Genomic DNA, 18,725 nt, shown 5'->3' on the forward strand with positions numbered 1-18,725 from the left:
AACTTTTTTTTTTTTTTTTTTTTAGTTTATTGGTACATTCTAGGTATATAGTACAGTTACATTCATGATACTGGGATCTTGTACCTTTACAATGACAGGTCTTGCTTCTCATTTTTTCCCCTTGTCCCTACTCTCCCTTGCAGAACCAGTTTTAAACATGAACTCACTTGGCATTTCCATCTCGGTGATGTTTGTGAAAAGTTTTTCTTCCTGTCTGCCACTTTGAGCCGCACAGGCCTCCAGGCAGCGCATGTGCCTCAGGTTGGACTGTGAGGCCTCCTGTAATGCAAAGCATTAATTCAGAGTTATTTATAGCATCTAAACTTTAAAAGAAGATAAAACTCATTTGTTTGTAGGGGAGAGGAGAATAAAAAGAGACTAGATTCCTTCTTAAATAAAAATAGCTCGCAATTTTTCCCAGGGTTTATATAAACAAAATTCTTTCTGAAGATAAAACCTTTGATGCAAATTTTTAGCGGAGAATGAATCATTGTGTTCCTAGGGTACATATCTTAAATTAAACTATTAGAAAAGGTAAGACTTCAACAACACACTTCTATCAGACCTGCCTGTGTAGCAAGACAAAAAGTTTTTTTGGTTTTGGTTTGAGGAGAAGGGGTTGAGAAAGGCTCTCACTGTGGTAGTTTAGCTGACCTCGAGCTCACTGTGTAGCTCAGGCTGCCCTTGAACTTGTGGTGATCCTCTTGCCTTAGCCTCCTGAGTGCTAGGACTACACATATGCACCAGTATACCCGGCAGCAAGGTGAATTTTAATACAAACACCTTCATCATTCTTGGATAGCACAAGATCAGCTATTGGAACGATGTTCTTGGATGATAACAGGTTATCTAAATGCAAGTGTTTCAAGCTCTAGCATTCTCACAGACTCTGGCAAACACCCTTGTTTATTTATTAATTTTTTTTCTGCTCAGATTAAAAAGGTGGCAGTATATCTATGCCGTAATAACACCATTCAAACCATGGAAGAACTTCTCTTTGAGCTACAGCAGACCGAGCCAGTGAACCCCATAGTCCAGCACTGCGATAACCCACCTTTCTACCGCTTCACGGCCAGCAGCAAGGCCTCTGCAGCAGCTTCTGGTAGGGACCAGGACAACGGGGCACACACCTTGCTATGGGTCTCTGGGTTTCCCTTTATGTGGAGCACTGAAAGGGTCTGAGGATGTGTTTGTTACTTTTAGTTCCTGTGGATATATTTGAGAATGGCTTAAGAATAGCTGAGACTCTGAGGTAATTGTTGGATTTGTGAAATGGTTATAAGGATGACCAAGAACTAGTGGCCTGGTGCTTCCCCACAATGGAGCTTTTCGCCTCCCACTGATCCCAAGCCGATGCTCCAGCCACTTAGGAATCATGTCTACCCTCCTCCTTGTGTCTGTGATAGTCCCTTGATTAATATTCTCACAGGATGTAGTGGGGTATAGATTATATATCCCTGATCTGATAATCTGAAATCCAAAATGCGCCCAAATCTGAAACTTCTTGAGCACTGACATGAGGCTACAAATGTGGTGCTTCAAGGTACACAACTTTGTTTTATGTATAAAATTATTAAAGGTTACCTTTAGACTATTTGTATAAGGTATATTTGAGACAAATGGTTTTCTTAGATTTGAGTCCTATCCTCAAGATATGTCATGTGTACACAAATATTCCAAAATCCAAAAACATCCACAATCTGAAATACTCCTGGTCCCAAGTATTTTGGGGAAGGAATACTCAACCTGTATTTACACTTTAAATAAATTAGTATCAGCATCATTTCATGAAATATACACTGTCCTCCTCAATGCCTTGAAATGTGCTTCACTCCCAATTACCTGATACTCTGTCTTTAAATTTTTCTTCTCTGATCTCTTATGCCCTCTATTTACTCTACTCCTGGCTGCCAGAGCAGTGTTCTTTACGGAGGTACACTAGTCTAGGGATCAGAAGCTTTGGGTACTTGGACTTGCTTCACTAAATAACTCCTGGACCCAGAAATGCTAAAGCTGCTACAGCAGGCTGCCCACTAAAAATAACCTCATTACCTAAGTGACCAGGAAGTGAAGGTTTCAAGGATGTTGTAGCTTTGCTTTATAAGGGAGTGAAGGCATTTGGTTTGGCCATGACAGATGTCTAGCACTCTCTTGTTTCAGTAGTGTCTGCTTAAAAGGTCATTTGTAATGTTTAAGGTTATGCAAAAGACGTGAAGAATTTTTCAGGCGTGGGATTTTACAGGCAATCCTTCCCTACAATTACTTGAGACTTGACCCTGACCACTCTGTATGCATCTTTTCCTAAATATCTTCTGATCTTGTCCACAGGAACCACCTCCAGCAGCAATACAGTGGTTGCTGGCCAGGACAGTTTCCCAGATGCTGAGGAGAACAAGATATTGAAAGAAACTGATGAAAGGTTGGTGCACAAAAGGTTGGCTTAATATCCTGTATAACGCCTTTAAATCTGCCTCAAAAAAAGGAAAAGGAAAAACTTACCATCTCCTCTACAGTACTTCTCTGCCAGCCCCGGTAGCACTATTTAAAACCCTGCATACTGTGTACCACAGTTCATCAGTAGTCATGAGTGGTAGAGAGCTGTCTGTGTGATGGAAATCTCTAGATATGGAATCCTTTCATCCCTGTTTTTGTCACTCTGAATGATGCCTGGGCTTGTCAACACTGTGTATAACATTACATTTATCAGCACAATATCTTCAGAAGATAATAGGTGTGTCAAATAAGTATCAATTTGATTTAATCTATTGTGTGGCCTGAGTTGTCTGAAACTAAGCATATTTTGTAGATATTCTGTTGTATGACTTCACAAGTAATAGTCCAAAAGACAATGAAAAATGTTTGAACTAACTGGGAAATATATGACAGTGTCCCGGGGGGGTGTTGTTGCAAATATCTAAGAAGTGAATAAAAGCAAAATCTGTTGTATTTCTATAATCCCACAGTTCCAAACTACTCATGAAGTGTTTTGAGGTTTTATACCTTAGACCAAGGTAGGCATCTTAGTGGCACATAAGTATATTTTCCTGAAATCTTACTCTTGCTCCACACACTTAAGAGGATAGCTACACCCTGCTCCTTCCAGGGTCCCAGAGATAAAATGTTAATCTGTTTCTGACAAGATGTTTACATAGTCAGTAATGTAGGGGGCACACTTATTTGAGCTTGAATGTTTTGATATGTTTAGATAACCTTATGTAATGTCTGGGGAGGGGTGAATGCCACATCACACCACTGCTCTGCTAGAACATGCAAATCCCAGTGATCCTAAACCCAGCATCAATGAAAGAACTAAAAAGTAGAGTTTAGGATAAAAGCAATTTATTTGAAGATTGAGAAAGGGGAGGGGAGAGGAGAGGAGAGGTTAGAGGGAGGGAGAGAGAGAGAGAGAAGAGAGAGAGAGAGAGAGAGAGATCCTGTGAGCTACACTGGACAAGCAGGAAGTATTAGAAAGGGAAATAGTTTTGGATATCTTTTCTGCCTTTGGGTTTCTTCTCCCAGTGTAGACTCCTGGAATCTGATTGGCTCCCTGGCTGCTTTTGGGCCTCCCCCACCCCCTGGATTTCTTCTGACCACATGAACTTTCCTGTTTGGTGGAAACTAGGATTATGGGTGAGGGGTTTAGGATAGGTAGTTTCAGGTAAGGATTAAAGAAAGGGCCTTATGTTAATTATGACACCTGGGACCTTCCTGAGTTTAGTTTCTTTGCCTTTGTCTTTGTGATTGCTTGAGCCTAATCTGCAGAGGCCAATGCTTAGTAAGCCACCTCCAGCCAGTCCTTAGTAAGTCTCTCCTTTAACTTTTTAAACTTATAAGGCCTCCATCCTGTATTTTTCCTACCTAGGGGGCCCCATCCCTATATTTAGTTCTTTTCTTTGACTGCATATATACTAAGTGGATAAAATCTGCATATATCACTTCATATAAAATAAATATAGAATACCATTTCAGCCCTTAGGTATGGCTCAGTCATAAGAGTACTTGCCTAATATGAGTAAGGCTCTGGGTTCAATCCTGGCACAGCCAAAAAAAAAGAAGAAACAAGCAAACAAAGAAACCTCACATCATTTCTTTTGATTCCCCACCACCAGCCCAGTAGAATAAACATGAAGTATCATTATTTCCTTTTGGCAGTTGTGGAAACAGTGTTCCCAAGGGGATTAAAGATCTTGGTCACTGTTATAGAGCTAGTGAATTAAGGTCAGTCTTTTTTATTTTAATGCATTTTTATTATTAATTGACACATCCTAATTGTGCATACAGTGGTTACAGTGTGCTGTTTCAATACTTGTATACACTGTGGAGCAATTGGGTCAGGATTATTGACACATCTGTCACCACAAATTTTTTTTCTCTTAAATCCTTTCATGGTACATTTTAGGGATATAATACATTTATATTCATCATTTGTCACCGCAAATTTTAAGAACTCAGTTTTAAAGTCCTATTTCTGCCCCCTCAGAGATAGCATTGCACCAAAACTGTCCCTACACTACCACTTACTTATTTGTAGTTGACACTGGACAAGTTGTATCATTTCAGCTGAGTTTCCTCATTTGTAAACAATACTTATCTCAGAAATGAGTGCACCAAGCTAAATTAGATTATATTTGTGAAGTTAGTATTCATCAACCTTTTTTTTCAACAAGCCACTAGAGAAGAAAGACCAGAGAAGAGTTCCTTTGAGCGTATGATTATGTTATACCCCATCCAGTACATTTTCCCCCGAACATTCTCAGACTGTTATGAGAAACTTTGAACTAGGTATCACACACCCAAGATGTGTGATAAAACTATTTTGTTTATTTCTGATTCTACTCACTTTCACTTGTTCTATAATTCAGCAAATATTACTGAATACCTGTTGACATGCTCAATAAATAATAGAATGGTATTATTCAACATCTTGCTCATTTCTTCCCAAAGATTATGTTACAGGTTTTTTTTTTTTAGTTCAGTTAAAATTTTAGCTAAAAATTGTTATCTTTTCAAGTTTGGACTCTCTGTTACAATCAAAAGAGAGACTAGCCCTCTCAAGGGAAAAAGAAATGACACTATTCCTTTAAGAAAAGTATCATCACTGGAACTAGCTATTGAAAAATCCGCTACTAAATAAGAGTATTTGCTTCTGAGCAGCAGCATAGCTGAATACATGTCATTATATCATGACGGGTTTTTTTTTTTTAAGGTTCAGTAATGTTATCAGAGCCCATACCCGCCTAGAATCAAGATACAGCAATAGCTCTGGAGGATCGTATGATGAGGATAAAAGTAAGTATCCCTGGACTATGGCTTTCAGACACAATGCAGATAGTTGGATAATGGAAAATGAATATTCTGATTATCCTTAATGTGATTACTAAAAAGCTTCCATAAATATAAAGTAATCATTTAATTCAACTATGCAGTTGCATGTATAGTCACTATCTTAAATTATAAAAATAAAAGCCAGAGTAGACCGATCAGAATTACAAAAATTCAAACTTCTACCCAATCCCATATTTTCATATTCTTGGCATTTTGCCCTGGTGATGCAGAGTTGGGGAAAGGCTAGTAAGAAAGTATCCCATTAGAAAATAATTGTTGCATTTTAGATTTTTACACTACCTTGAGAGTGGATTGAAGCTTGAAACCTTTTGAGTGTGCTCACCCAGGATAGGATCTGATTGACAGTAAATCTCTGAATGGTTTACACCTAACTGTAGAAAACCAAATTTAGGGCCCAGGATTTAGCTCAGGGATTCTGCCACGGGTCTCACAACCATAAGGACCTGAGTCGAATCCCCAGTACCAAAAAAAAAAAAAAAATTTAGGCCACATCAATCCACCTTAGCACACGTTTACTGATTGGATATGTACCTGAACATATCATTGAAACTAAAAATAGTATAACCTCTCCTAACAAATCTCACAATTTTTAAAAATTCCTTAGTAGATGTCTCTTTTTTTCCCTCCTTTAAAGTTTTATTAAATAGTCAATTAGTTAGGGGTGCATTTTGCAATTAACTGATCCTGAGCAACCATCCAAGAAGCTAATTTGCTGAAATTCAGTAATTTACTGAAAGTTAGAACTAAGATGAGTCAGTAGTGCTCCTGCTCACATTTTTTCTGTGCTAAAACAGTTTTGAGCAATCTTCATGGCATAGAACAGTGATGGCAAACCTTTCAGAGCCCAAGTGCCCAAATTCCAACCCAGAACCCACTTTACTGCAAAGTGCAAACACTACAATTAAACCTGAATACTGAGGTTTTAGTTTAGAAAAAATACCTTATATATTAACATCTTTTACCTTAAAAGAAAAACACAGTAAATAACTGGCATGCCATAGGTTTGCCACCACTGGCACAGAATGATGCTGGTGAGTTAGAAAGACCAATGGCATTGAATCATCTCTAATTGTGACCATTATAGCAACCTGCTGGTCAGTGACAGACCCCATCAACAATGGAGGCCATCTACACACACCCTCAGTGTGTGGTAGGCTGTACCATCAAGGATTGTGGAAATACACTTCATAATGTTCACACATAACCACCCAAAGACACATTTCTCAGAATATTGAAGCAACATATTGTACCTCTTGCTGCCTTTCAGAAATGCAATCAAGAAAAACTATATTTGGGGAGAAACTGTCTAAATATAATATAATACATCCTCCCTCTTAATACATTAAACCTATCTCTGGATTAAGCCAGCTGGTCTGGAATCATATACCTGAGTGGTATCACATGGCCCCTAATGGAATTGCTTGTCTTTAATTGAGAACACTACATGAAGTAACTCCATTGAACAGTGCATTGAAAAATGCCTGACTTAGCAAGCACTCTTAGTTCCTAATGTTATTTTTAGTATTTATTATTATCCTCATCAGGATAGTAAGTTGGACTGGGATGTGCCAGGGAAGTCAGAGGTGATTCTAAGACTGTCACCGTGAGAAAACTGGAAATAAGGCATTTTAGTAAGATGGAGAAGATTAGAACAGCAAGTTTTCACGGTGATGGGAAATTCACATAACGTTTTCTTTTTATCTGTGTTTTTCTTTGATCTATAATGAATAACTGAATTAGTTACACAAGTAATAGTTAATCATGTAATTACCTAATGAAATAATTTAAGCCACTTGATCATGTAATTCACATTCACCTAACTGAACCATTAAAAAGTTTTTTAATAAGCATACATTTGTAATATTCTTTCCAAAAACATCAAGTAGGGAAAATGAAAAATCTCCCCAGAAAATAAACCATGGCTGTTTTTCTCACCCAACAGATGACCCAATCTCTCCCTACATGGGCTGGTTGTTGACTATTACAGAGACCAGACAGCCACAGCCCTTGCCAATGCCCTGTACTGGAGGATGCTGGGCACCTCTGGTTGACTATCTGCCAGAGACCATCACACCTCGAGGACCACTTCATAGGTGAGCAGCATGTACATGTGGGGGAAATGACTACTTAGCTTTGTGTGATTGGACTTCTGTGTGACGAGAGGGAAACTTATTTTAAGTCTTGCCAAATGAAATGACTTAAGTCCGTGGAACAATGTCTGATTCATAGCAGCACAGTGCCCAGCATATTAGCAGTTTGGTCAAATGTTAACCAATATGCAAAGCTGTCTTGTGTCCCTTTGAATTTTTCTTTGATGTAATCTTAATATGGGTGTGCATTCTGTGATGGATTTTAGATGGTACATAACTTGAAGAAAGAGACTTGTCTTCAATTACCTTCACCCCTCAGCAGTTAGGGTCTTGTGACCAGCTGTTATGTAATGAGCTTAACTGATGCTTCCTCTCGTTGTGTCACTCTGTGCTATGTCAGAAGTTAAACTCTGTTTCTCTGAAATATGTCTTAACATAATTCTTCAGTAAGCCTTAGCAGTTGTATTTAGTTGTGACTTCATCATCTAGTGATGTGTTCCTGTCCTTTTGAGAAGTTGCATTAGTTTTGTACTCTCGTTAATTAGGTGCAATATTGCTGTGATCTTTATGACAGAGATGGTGGTGGATCACAGTGTAAGAGAAGATTGGGCTCTTCATCTCCCCTTGTTACTTCATGCTGTCTTCTTAGGTAAGACCAGATCTGAGCAGAATTTGACCAAACAGAATGAGAAACATAGAGTTAATCCATAATTTCCTTTTACATTGCTATCCTTCATCTCCTCCATTATTCATTACCCTCTTGTGATATCTACAGAATTTCATTTGATTAGTCATTGTTTGAAATCGTCACTTTGCTGTAATACTGTAAATAATATTAATGCTACCTCTCTAAATATATCCAAGTTAAATTGGGCTTTTTTGTGGGTCTTTGACTGAGGAAATAAATTTAAAGTCCTGAGACTTGGTCAATGCCGAAAGCAGTATAGAGCTCAGCACTGAGTTTCAGATACTCAAGCTGTAGAGCAAACATGGAAAGAGGGACCAGCTGGAAGACCAGTCAGTGAGGCAAGTACAATGGCGATCTTCAGTAACAAGGAGATCCAGGGAGCGAACATCACAGGACAGAGGAATGTGAACCACATCAAATGCTGTGGAGAGGTCAAGAAAAGTCAATCTATCAGCATTTTATGAGAACGCTTTATTTAAGAAAGAAAGCATTCACTTTTTCTGAGCCCAGCCTCTTTATGTTGGTAACCCAAACAATAACAAAGAAAACTAAACATTCTTTCAACATGTTCCTCCTGAGTATCTTGGAATCTTTATCATCCCTGGAATGTAACAGTTTACCATTTGTTTATACTCAGAGATTCCACTGTTTTGTTTCAGGTTTGGACCATTACAGGCCTGAAGTCTTTGAACACAGCAAAAAGTTGCTTCTTCACCTCCTGATTGCCCTGTCTTGCAATAGCAGCTTTCATGCCATTGCCTCTGTACTCTTGCAGACGCGGGAGATGAGTGAAGCTAAGACTCTAACTGTCCAGCCAGCTTATCAACCAGAATATCTGTATACAGGTAACAAGAGAAGAACCAGCAGGCAACCTGTGGCAGAGTCACAAATGGAAGATGACAGGGGGTGTCAGTAGAACCAAAGTTAACTTCGATTGTGCTTTCTAAACGATGAAATAATAGCACAGTAAATATGCACCATTCCACTTGATGTGAACTTGCTTCTAAAGAACTTTCTCCACCATTGAATATTTTCAAATATATATGTTCCTTATTATAATTGTTGTTATATTAGTGCATTGAAATTAAAACGTTTGCTGGTGAAAAGCATCAGTCCAGCACACTGCAGGATGAGAGAGCAAGAAACAGTGATTCAGTCCCCTCTGCCTGAGAGTGGGTTGTAGTCAGGGTGCCAGATTGTCACTATGTGCCTTCCAGTTCCCCTGAAGGAATTTTTGCTTTATTGAATGATTGACTATTTTCTGCAAGGGACCATTTAATGGGACCCTACTTAAAAAACATTAGTGTTTTAAGACCAAAAATTTCTTCTTAGGAATGGGAACAGAAGGCATTAGAGAAGTCAAAGAAATGACTCTGCCATATCAAACTATAGAAAGTGGCCACTAGATTTTCACCATTTACTTACATAAATTTTCTTAAAAGGGCTGATCATGAGACTTTCATGTAGAATGATAACGTTTAAAATATCTTTTTTTTTCCTTTTTTTATTTTGAGATAGGATCTTGATAAGTCACTAAGTTGTCCAGACTGGGGTCAAAATTGTGATCCTACTGCCTCAGCCTCCCAGAATGCTAGGATTGCAGGCATGTACTATTATACCTAACTAATATTTGAAATATCTTAAAGTGATGATAAATATTACCAACTGACAGGATTACTTTTTACCTAATCATTTTACACATAACATAGGCACTAGAGATGGTACAGCATTTCACATGTCACCAGCTACTTTATGATATTGAAAAGGATGTGCCTTTTATTTATTACTTCTGTTTAGCACTATCTTGTCTTCTAACAGAGGTTAACATTTTTTGTATGTGAAAACAAATATGAAGTCATCATTAACTGACATGTAAAGCCCACTGACCTTAGTTTATTGTGAGCCATGCTACACTTAACTGAAAGTAACAGTCAGTGGCCTTTGAGAAATACAAAACTCTCTTTATATAGATAATGACTTTGAAGAATTCTAGTTCTTTGAACTCCTGAGAATATGGGTGTAGACTAGTCTGAGAAAACTAGTGTCTGTAAAGTTGTATATCTCTGAGTGTCTTAGTTTTTCACTTATTATACCACTGGTATAGTATAAAATTGTTTAGATTAGGGATTTACAAAAAAAATGTAAACAGTATCCATACACAAGACAAAGAACTGATGGCTAAAATGCTTGAATCTATCACACACAGGAATAGGTTTACAGATGATGGAAAATGTCCCTTCTTTATAAACAATTGCTGAACATTTGGTTTCAACTATAGATGTTTTAAAATGCATACTAAAAACCTGTGTGATTAAGATTATTACCTCACATTATAATAGGAAGCTAAGGTACAAAGAATTATAAACACTATAGCAGCAGAGCTGTTCTAACCCAAGGCTCCTCACTCCTAATTCGACACATCTGTTAGACACACCAGGAATATATGCTTTTTATGATTAAGAAAAGAGATGGTTACCTGTGTACATTTTCCAACCCATAGCATAGTCAAAGATGTAGAGTGTTAACAAAATATAGTATGTAGTGAAAAAATAGTATTTACTTATACCATAGTTATTTGAATATCATTCATAATAATTAAAATATGTTAATAGGGGGCTGGGCATATGACTTAGTGATAGAGAGCTCCCTGAACAAGTATAAGGTTCTGTATTCAATTCATGTATGTGAGTGTATTGTTTTACATATATATTGCATTTTTATGTCTTCCATATATGCATGTTATTTGTATGTATATATACAAACATATGTAATATTTAAGCTTCTACACACATTTACTTAAAAACATCAAATATAACTTACTCATCAGTAAATGGTGTCTCCAAAATGAGTACACTAATCCCCAAGAATAATTGGCTAACAATACAGTTGGTGGTTGACCCATTATAGTTGAACTTTGCCTAGACCTGGCCTATGTATGCATAAAACACACACATATCTCTTTTATGAAAGCATCAACTAAAACCCAAGAATAGAAAATATCAGCCACTTGCTTTCCCAGACACTGGGTTTACCCAACAGTGTAACTGACTCCATAAGCAAAGAAAACCTATCAATCTTTTTTGTTGTTGTTTTGGTTTGGTTTGGTTTGGTTTGGTTTGGTACCAGGGATCAAACTTGGAACCTTGAGTTTATGAGGCAGGTGGGGGAACAACTGATTTAAATCCCCAGCTTTGAAAACCTGTCAGTCTTCTTTAATCATTACACTAGCCTAAGTCTAGTGTTTTCTCCCCAGAATTTTGTGTGTTCACCTTCAGGCTTCAGGCATTAAGCATGCTGACAAGCACCCTGCCTAGTACATCCCATCTTAACCTTCTCCTTCCCACAGGTGGCTTTGACTTCTTGAGAGAGGACCAGTCTTCCCCAGTGCCAGACTCAGGGCTGAGCTCCAGTTCCACCTCCTCCAGTATTAGCCTGGGAGGCAGCAGTGGGAACCTCCCACAGATGACCCAAGAGGTAGAAGATGTGGACACAGCCGCCGAGACAGATGAGAAGGCCAACAAGCTCATTGAATTTCTAACAACCAGGTAATGAAGATTAGAAGTCATTATGCTGTTTTTTGGTTGAGGTTTTGAAAAAAAATGCCAAACACTTTGAGCACACAGATGGCAAAGTGATCCTGCAGTTCTAACATTCCTGTTTTCTCTTCTAAATTGCAACTGCTGGAGGTCAGTGTGAAGGACAGACACTGTCTCAGATCCATTGGTGTGGTGGTTGATGTACAGGGAGTAACAGTGATGCAGCAGATGGAGGCAGGAGACAGAAGCACCCTGCCGTGAGCTTGACTTTCTTCATCTATTAGGGCTGCCAGGATTTGGGAGTTCTGAGACTTGGCAAAGAGTTTCACTCTAGAAACCAAAGGTATTAGCCACGGTCAGCACAGGAGCAGCTGCTTAGGGGAGCATTGTTTGTTCATCTGGTTCAAAGAGCCGTTTGTAATTGAGAGTTAGAAACTAGAAACACTAGGAAGCTTGATGAAGGTGCCCCTATGGAAATGAATATCAAACTAATCATACCTCACAATCAAGGAAAACTACAAGCGCTCCTGTCTTTTCAAGTATTCTAGTTCTTCCAATTAACCATTTCACTGTTAAGACTTCAGAATTTCTAGCTCCCTGAGGACCATTATTTGTACAAGGCATGCTTACCTGGAAATGTGCTTTCCTTTCTCAGTGAGTTAAGTCCTGGAAATTTAGTCTGCATATACGTTATACAATACCTTGCGTGATTTTTTCTTCCTTACCTAATGAATCATTTAATGCAAACAGTGCAAAAGAAGCATTTTCTTCCCTTGATCAATAATTCAGGTTATTGTGCAGGGCACCTCCAGCTGAATGTGGGATATAACATACAGGAAGCTTAGTAGGAGAGCTGACAGTGCCTGTGTGTAGGGTGTAGCCAGACAGGGTACTTTGGAGTCCTAGATGTTTGTAGAAAAGATAAGTGTTGTCACCAATGACCATGTTCTATCACATGGGTCAAGGTTATTCTCAGAAATTCTCTCACCTTGCTGCCTCTTATTCTTACTATTAAAAATCAAGTAGATAAGAAAAGTGTTATTTTCAGTTTCATTCTGTAGTACATGGTAACTTGATGTGATCCTGATAAGATCCTTATGTCTACAAATACTAAGGTGTGAGTAGTGAGTTTGTGTCTAATTTCATGTCATTTTATTTAACAAAGAAAATATAGCACCTCCAATATTCCAAGAACTGTTCTAGTGAAGGAGGTTTCTAATCTTGTAAATTAATTTAATTTGAAATAGAAAAAAGCATGTCTCCACAAATTGGGTAGATGTGTTTTGAGTATGCCTTAAACTTTTATAAGAATGAAATATATCCCCTAGTTAAAATTTACAGTATATACATTATATCCTTAGAGTCAGAACTTCATATTTTTTAAAGTGCAATACAACAACTGTAGTTTTTATATTTAATGTGTTTTGTTTAAGGGCATTTGGGCCACTTTGGTGTCATGAAGACATCACACCCAAAAATCAAAATTCGAAGAGTGCTGAACAACTGAGTAATTTTCTACGTCATGTTGTATCTGTATTTAAAGATTCCAAGTCAGGTATTTTATCCTATTTGTCTTATCCCTTTTTCAGCATTTTTAAAGTGATGCTTACCCCATTATGGTAACACATCTTACAATGTGGTCCTGACACTAAATATCTATGATGTAAGTGTATTAATAGAGTTTTGAAGCTTATTTCAAATGCTGCCAAACTGAATGATAATGAATACCATCTGTATTTTCACTGTGCCACCAATTAATTTCCCCAAACTTGCTTGTTCTACTTGCTTATTTTACTTTATTAGAATTAAATTGTAGCCATAATATTAATTTTATCTGAAGAAATTCCTGAGACAGAAGATCACAAATTCAAAACAGCCTGGAAATTTTAGGAAGACCTTGTCTCAAAAATTTCTAAAATACAAACAATAAAAAGAAATCTCCATGACACATAAATCTTACTGACCATCATCAGTGTCAGCCTATTTAAGTGTATGGTTAAAATGGTCATACTTATTTTAAAAAAGAAATAGAACTGGGGATTGGAAATATAGTTCAGTAGTAAAGTGGTTGCCTAATATGTGTTAGTCCCGAGATTCAATCCTCAGAATAGTTTGGCTTTAAACCTGGTTGCTATAAAATTAGGCATGGTGGCACACATCTGTAATTCCAGCACTCTGGGACACTAAGACAGGGAAACTGCAAGTTCAAGGCCAGCCTGGACAAAAAGACTCTATCTCAAAAATAAAAAAGGGCTGGAGATGTAGCTCAGTGTGAAGGTCCTGAATTCAATCCCTAGTACCCCCACACCGCACCAAAAAAGAAAGAAAAAGAAAAAGTTTACTAACAGTTCCTGTACATAGAAGGATTCCCATGTAGACTACAGTAGTATCACAATATTTTGATAATTGCTGGCAGTTGAATTCCTTTCAGTTCCAACTTGGCCTGGCTAATTTATGTGCAAAATTTAAACTCATTTCCTCAACATGATGTAAAACTTGTCTCCACCTTTTTTCCTCTCACCAGCCTGGCAATATTACATCAGGCTCTCTGGCTTTTCCAGCTACTCTGATGGATAGTATATTTCCACTTGAAATATTCTGGATTAGCTATTTCTCTTCGCATTATCAGAGGATACCTACTAAAAACCAACAAATACTATAAACTGAAATGGGAGAGTAATTCCATAATAAAGTTGCTACTTTTTGTTTTAAATTTCCCCTGGGAGTTCTTTTGAAATAGACCTCCAAAGTCACTTAATAGGGCTGGGGATTTAGCTCAATGGTTCTGGTGACTGCCTCACAAGTGTAAGTACTTGAGTTTGATCCCCAGTACCAAAAAAATAAAAAATAAAAAAATAAAAAGTCACTTAATAATTTAACACACCCAGACAAAGAAGCTCAACATTTGCATGTGAGCCATTAATTTGTCTAAAACCTGTGCTGTATGAAGATAAGAAAATATCTGAATTTGTTATACTGAAACCTCAATCCACTTATATAAGGAACCAGAAAGGAGACATTACCAGAACCCCTGCAGTGGGCCCTAGTCTCTTGTGAGCCATGACAGCACAAGGCTAATTAGAAAATAAAGACAAGAAACAAGACTTAGAGAAAAGACTGGGTTTGGGGCCAGATCGGTGCTACTCTAGACAGCAAAGACAAAGGCACTCTGAGCTTGCCACTATTTATTGGGAGTATCATGTGACTCAGAAGATGGCAATAATCCTAAATTGATGAGGATCTTATAATTGGAGGACATATCAGATGAATCAAAGGGTGGCAGTAATGCTATGATGATGAGGATCTTACACTGATGAGGATCTTAGGTCTATGAAGAGTTTATGTTGATTAGGACTGTAAGATGAGCAAAAAAAATGTTCTTACAACAGTAGGTGGAATGAGTTAAGCTGATAAAGAATTTATCCCTCCCCAGGTGGAACCATTCTCTTTTTGTATTGCTACCCGATTCTCAAACCAGGATGTCTTCAGCTGATGTAATATTGCCTTTGAGCATCACAGGACCATTGAGGCCTCAGCTGTGACTGAAGGCAAAATGGTATTATGTTTCGGCATCCCATACCTGGCCCGCAAGCAAGAAGACTAGGCCTCATGCAGCCCTAATCATAATTTAATTGTGAAATGATTTTTCCCCAAAAATTATGTAGAATGACTCCTGACACACTTACCATCTAAGCCTTTTCACCTTAATCAAGCTATTTTTGCTATTTTCTTATACATTAAACAATTCTGCCTTAGCCTCGTAAGAAGCTGGGACTACAGGTTCACTTGATTCTACTTGTTTTCAAACGTTTTATTTTTAAATAAGTACCACCACTGGGTAGGTTTATGCTATTAGGCTGTTATTTAAAATGTATAGGTGACTTTGATGCCCCAGGTTGCAGCACAGACACTTACCTCTCCCCTATGGCTATTATGGCCCCAGGTTTTCATCTGGAGCAACATTTGAGTGAAGTTGCCCTGCAGACAGCCCTTGCAAGCTCTTCAAGGCACTATGCAGGTCGGTCCTTCCAGATATTCCGGGCTCTCAAGCAACCTCTATCAGCACATGCCTTGTCTGACCTCCTGTCGAGATTGGTAGAGGTTATCGGAGAACATGGAGATGAGATTCAGGTAGGAATGGAAGACTGCTGAGCTCACAAAGGCTTCACACTCACATTTTCAGATGAGATCAGACACATTCAGGGTGGTATGGCCATAGACCGCACTCACATTTCGAAGATGAGGCATTAATATCTTTCTTTTAGCCTTCTTTTTCTCACCAATTATTTCATCCATTTGAATAATTTATTTTAAAAATTCTAGAAGTTGATTTGTACATTTCTAAACATCAGTACAGGGACTATTGTTTAAAAATCCAATGATACTATTTTATTTTATAAAACAAAAAACTGCAGATTCTTTAGAGGCTTCCTCTTGGTTTTGTTGGTGGTGGTGGTGGCGGTGGAGGTAGTTTTATTTCACATAGGAGGAGTGGGTTGTCTTGTGTTGTTTGGGAGCTTTGCCACCCATTAAGTATACAAACTCTCTACCAGAGTAAAGATCTCCCTCATTCAGGGTATAAGCAAAAAATGCAGTGACATTTAAATTTACATTTTTTAAATTATAATAAGAGATGCATTGCCATTAATCTCTCTCAAAATACTACCCTTACTCCAAACACACTTATCCTATCCTTCTTGTCGCTTCTCTGAAGAAGTTCTGAAAGTCCTCTCTCGTAAGCGTCTTTTTTTGGTGTATTTTTTAGTGATGAGTCTCACCCCTAAGTGCCAGCCAATGGAGAGACAGCTCATAAAAATATTACATTGTGTCCTCATCTACCTTGTGCACATCTGGCACATTGTAACTTCTGGCACTTCCCCAAAGTCAAAATGGCCATGATAGGTATTGCTTTTATTCAGTTCAGCACCTTGAAGCAGCCAGAACAGCATAACTAATGACACTCACAAAAAAGGACATCAGAACTATTTCAGAAAATGTTCTCTTTTTCAGGGAGATTAATGTCTTCTTTATAATAATGTTTTTTAATGTAAGCATTCATTATATTGTTCAGTTACATCTCATACTACCCTTCCCTGTATGGTCAACCTTTAGTGAACTAAAAAATGTTTAAGGCAGAATGGAGAGAGTAGCTGCACAGGAAGACCCTGTAGGTGAAACCCAGAGATTTGGAAATCCAAGCAGATTGAAAACTAAGGACACTGCAAGCTTTGTAGCTCCCACTGAGTCCCTTTTCCCATCAAACACGTTCCCACACCATTGTAAGCTTGCACGTCTCTAGGCTTTACCTTTTTCTCCTCTTTCTGACCATCAGAAGTGCTGATAAAGTGCCACTGAGGCACAGTCCTTCACATGCCTCACCTTGTGATCTCTGCTTTCAGACACTGTTGCTCTGTATTTGATTTGAGTTGCCCGTCATCTTCCTCAGTAGGATGCCATGCTTAACCCCCTGTTGAGGCTATCAGACCCAGGGCAATAATTTCTTGTGATTACCTGCTAACTGCTAAGGTGTGTGAATTTCCTAAGTGGCCCTTAAAAATTATTTTTACAATTTAGAAATTAAAGCAGTAACAACTGTCAAGTTTTTGAGGATATTAACAGTATTGGAATAAAGTCTGCATTGATTAAATATGTATTCAGGAAGAGACAGCACAAAATGTTATCTTTGCACCTTTCTCAGGGTTACGTAATGGAAGCACTGCTGACCTTGGAAGCTGCAGTGGCCAACTTGTCTGACTGCCTAAAGAATAGTGATCTCTTAACGGTATTATCTCGGTGAGTAAATGAGATTTTTAATTCCCTCGCTACTTAGGAGATGCTAGAATTTAGGCAGAGTACAAAGCAAAAATGTAGTCTTTAATGTATATTTAAGACCTGAAAAGCACTGCATGAAATTTTCTCATGTTTTAAAAACAAAATTATAACATACATACATACATACATACATATACATATGTATAATGCATTTTAAACTATCAGTGAGATGGACACTAAATTCTGTGTCTAAATGACAGAAACATTAGTGGTTTTTCACTCTTTTTTATGACCTTCCTTGCATATTTTTTAAAGATTTTATTTAATAATATCCTATTCATTAATTGGTAAACAGAAACTAAAACTAAAGTTTTTTTTAAATGAATGAATATATACAAAACAGTTTAAATAAATGTTGACTTTACTTAAAGAAATTCCTACCTTGGTAGCTTTTTCTTTTTTTCTTTCTTTCTTTTTTTTTTCCTGCCACTATTTAATAACCCATTTTAAATTACTCATGATTCCATGTTTGTAATTGAGTTCATGTTTCTTGAAATTGAGTCAGTAAAACTTAAAAGGCCCATCCTTTTGGGCCTCGTTTTAAGTTGAACATTTTCCTCTGGAAAGGTAATTTTGATGTGATCACTAATGTTATACATATTTATCTGTTTGAATCTACAGATTTATCTAAGTGAGTAAAAATTTAACAAGAATGTCAAGACTTTTTAGCATGAGTAGACTTAGAAAACCATTTTTCATAAATTTTAGTTGAAAAGTCTGTGATGTATTTACTTTTTTCTTTCTAGATAATGTCCTTTCCCTTTCTATTCTTGATCAGTTAACAGAGTGTTGAAAATTTATATTTACTAGGTATATTTTATTTCATAATTATTCCTATCTAAGTTCAACCAAAAAATGAATGAAAAGTCAGTGATCTGCTAATTTCTTTAGGCTTTAAATAAGTGAAACCTATACAATATTAGTTTTCGGTTTGTTTCCTTGGAGAAGGTTGATCTTGTTAAGGTTTTTTTTCATAGCTTTATGTTTAAGAATAAGGAAAAAGAAATTAATAGATAGTAGTATTTTCTTTTATTTCTTTAGGTTAAATAAGTGAAACCTATACAATATTAGTTTTCGGTTTGTTTCCTTGGAGAAGGTTGATCTTGTTAAGGTTTTTTTTCATAGCTTTATGTTTAAGAATAAGGAAAAAGAAATTAATAGATAGTAGTATTTTCTTTTTTTTTTTTTTTTTTTTTTTTTTTTTTTTTTGGTATTTTTGGGAAAAAAGAACAT

At 37.3% G+C, this 18,725-nt stretch overlaps 1 protein-coding gene across 6 annotated transcripts in view; it reads left to right on the top strand.

Annotated features, from left to right (window-relative positions):
* Fry (FRY microtubule binding protein) overlaps nucleotides 1-18,725 on the top strand; it is a 353,736-nt gene that overhangs the window by 267,134 nt on the left and 67,877 nt on the right. For all 6 annotated transcript variants that reach the window (XM_010623889.3, XM_010623892.3, XM_010623891.3 and 3 more), the window contains 10 exons: nucleotides 934-1,102; nucleotides 2,329-2,419; nucleotides 5,207-5,289; nucleotides 7,289-7,439; nucleotides 7,982-8,085; nucleotides 8,784-8,969; nucleotides 11,471-11,669; nucleotides 13,094-13,215; nucleotides 15,604-15,791; nucleotides 17,359-17,453. In XM_010623889.3, coding sequence (XP_010622191.1) covers nucleotides 934-1,102; nucleotides 2,329-2,419; nucleotides 5,207-5,289; nucleotides 7,289-7,439; nucleotides 7,982-8,085; nucleotides 8,784-8,969; nucleotides 11,471-11,669; nucleotides 13,094-13,215; nucleotides 15,604-15,791; nucleotides 17,359-17,453 — 1,388 coding nt within the window. The remainder of the gene's footprint in view (nucleotides 1-933; nucleotides 1,103-2,328; nucleotides 2,420-5,206; nucleotides 5,290-7,288; nucleotides 7,440-7,981; nucleotides 8,086-8,783; nucleotides 8,970-11,470; nucleotides 11,670-13,093; nucleotides 13,216-15,603; nucleotides 15,792-17,358; nucleotides 17,454-18,725) is intronic.

This window comes from Fukomys damarensis, unplaced genomic scaffold (assembly GCF_012274545.1).
Source record: "Fukomys damarensis isolate Sample0158 unplaced genomic scaffold, DMR_v1.0_HiC HiC_scaffold_38, whole genome shotgun sequence".
NCBI classification, from domain to species: domain Eukaryota; kingdom Metazoa; phylum Chordata; class Mammalia; order Rodentia; family Bathyergidae; genus Fukomys; species Fukomys damarensis.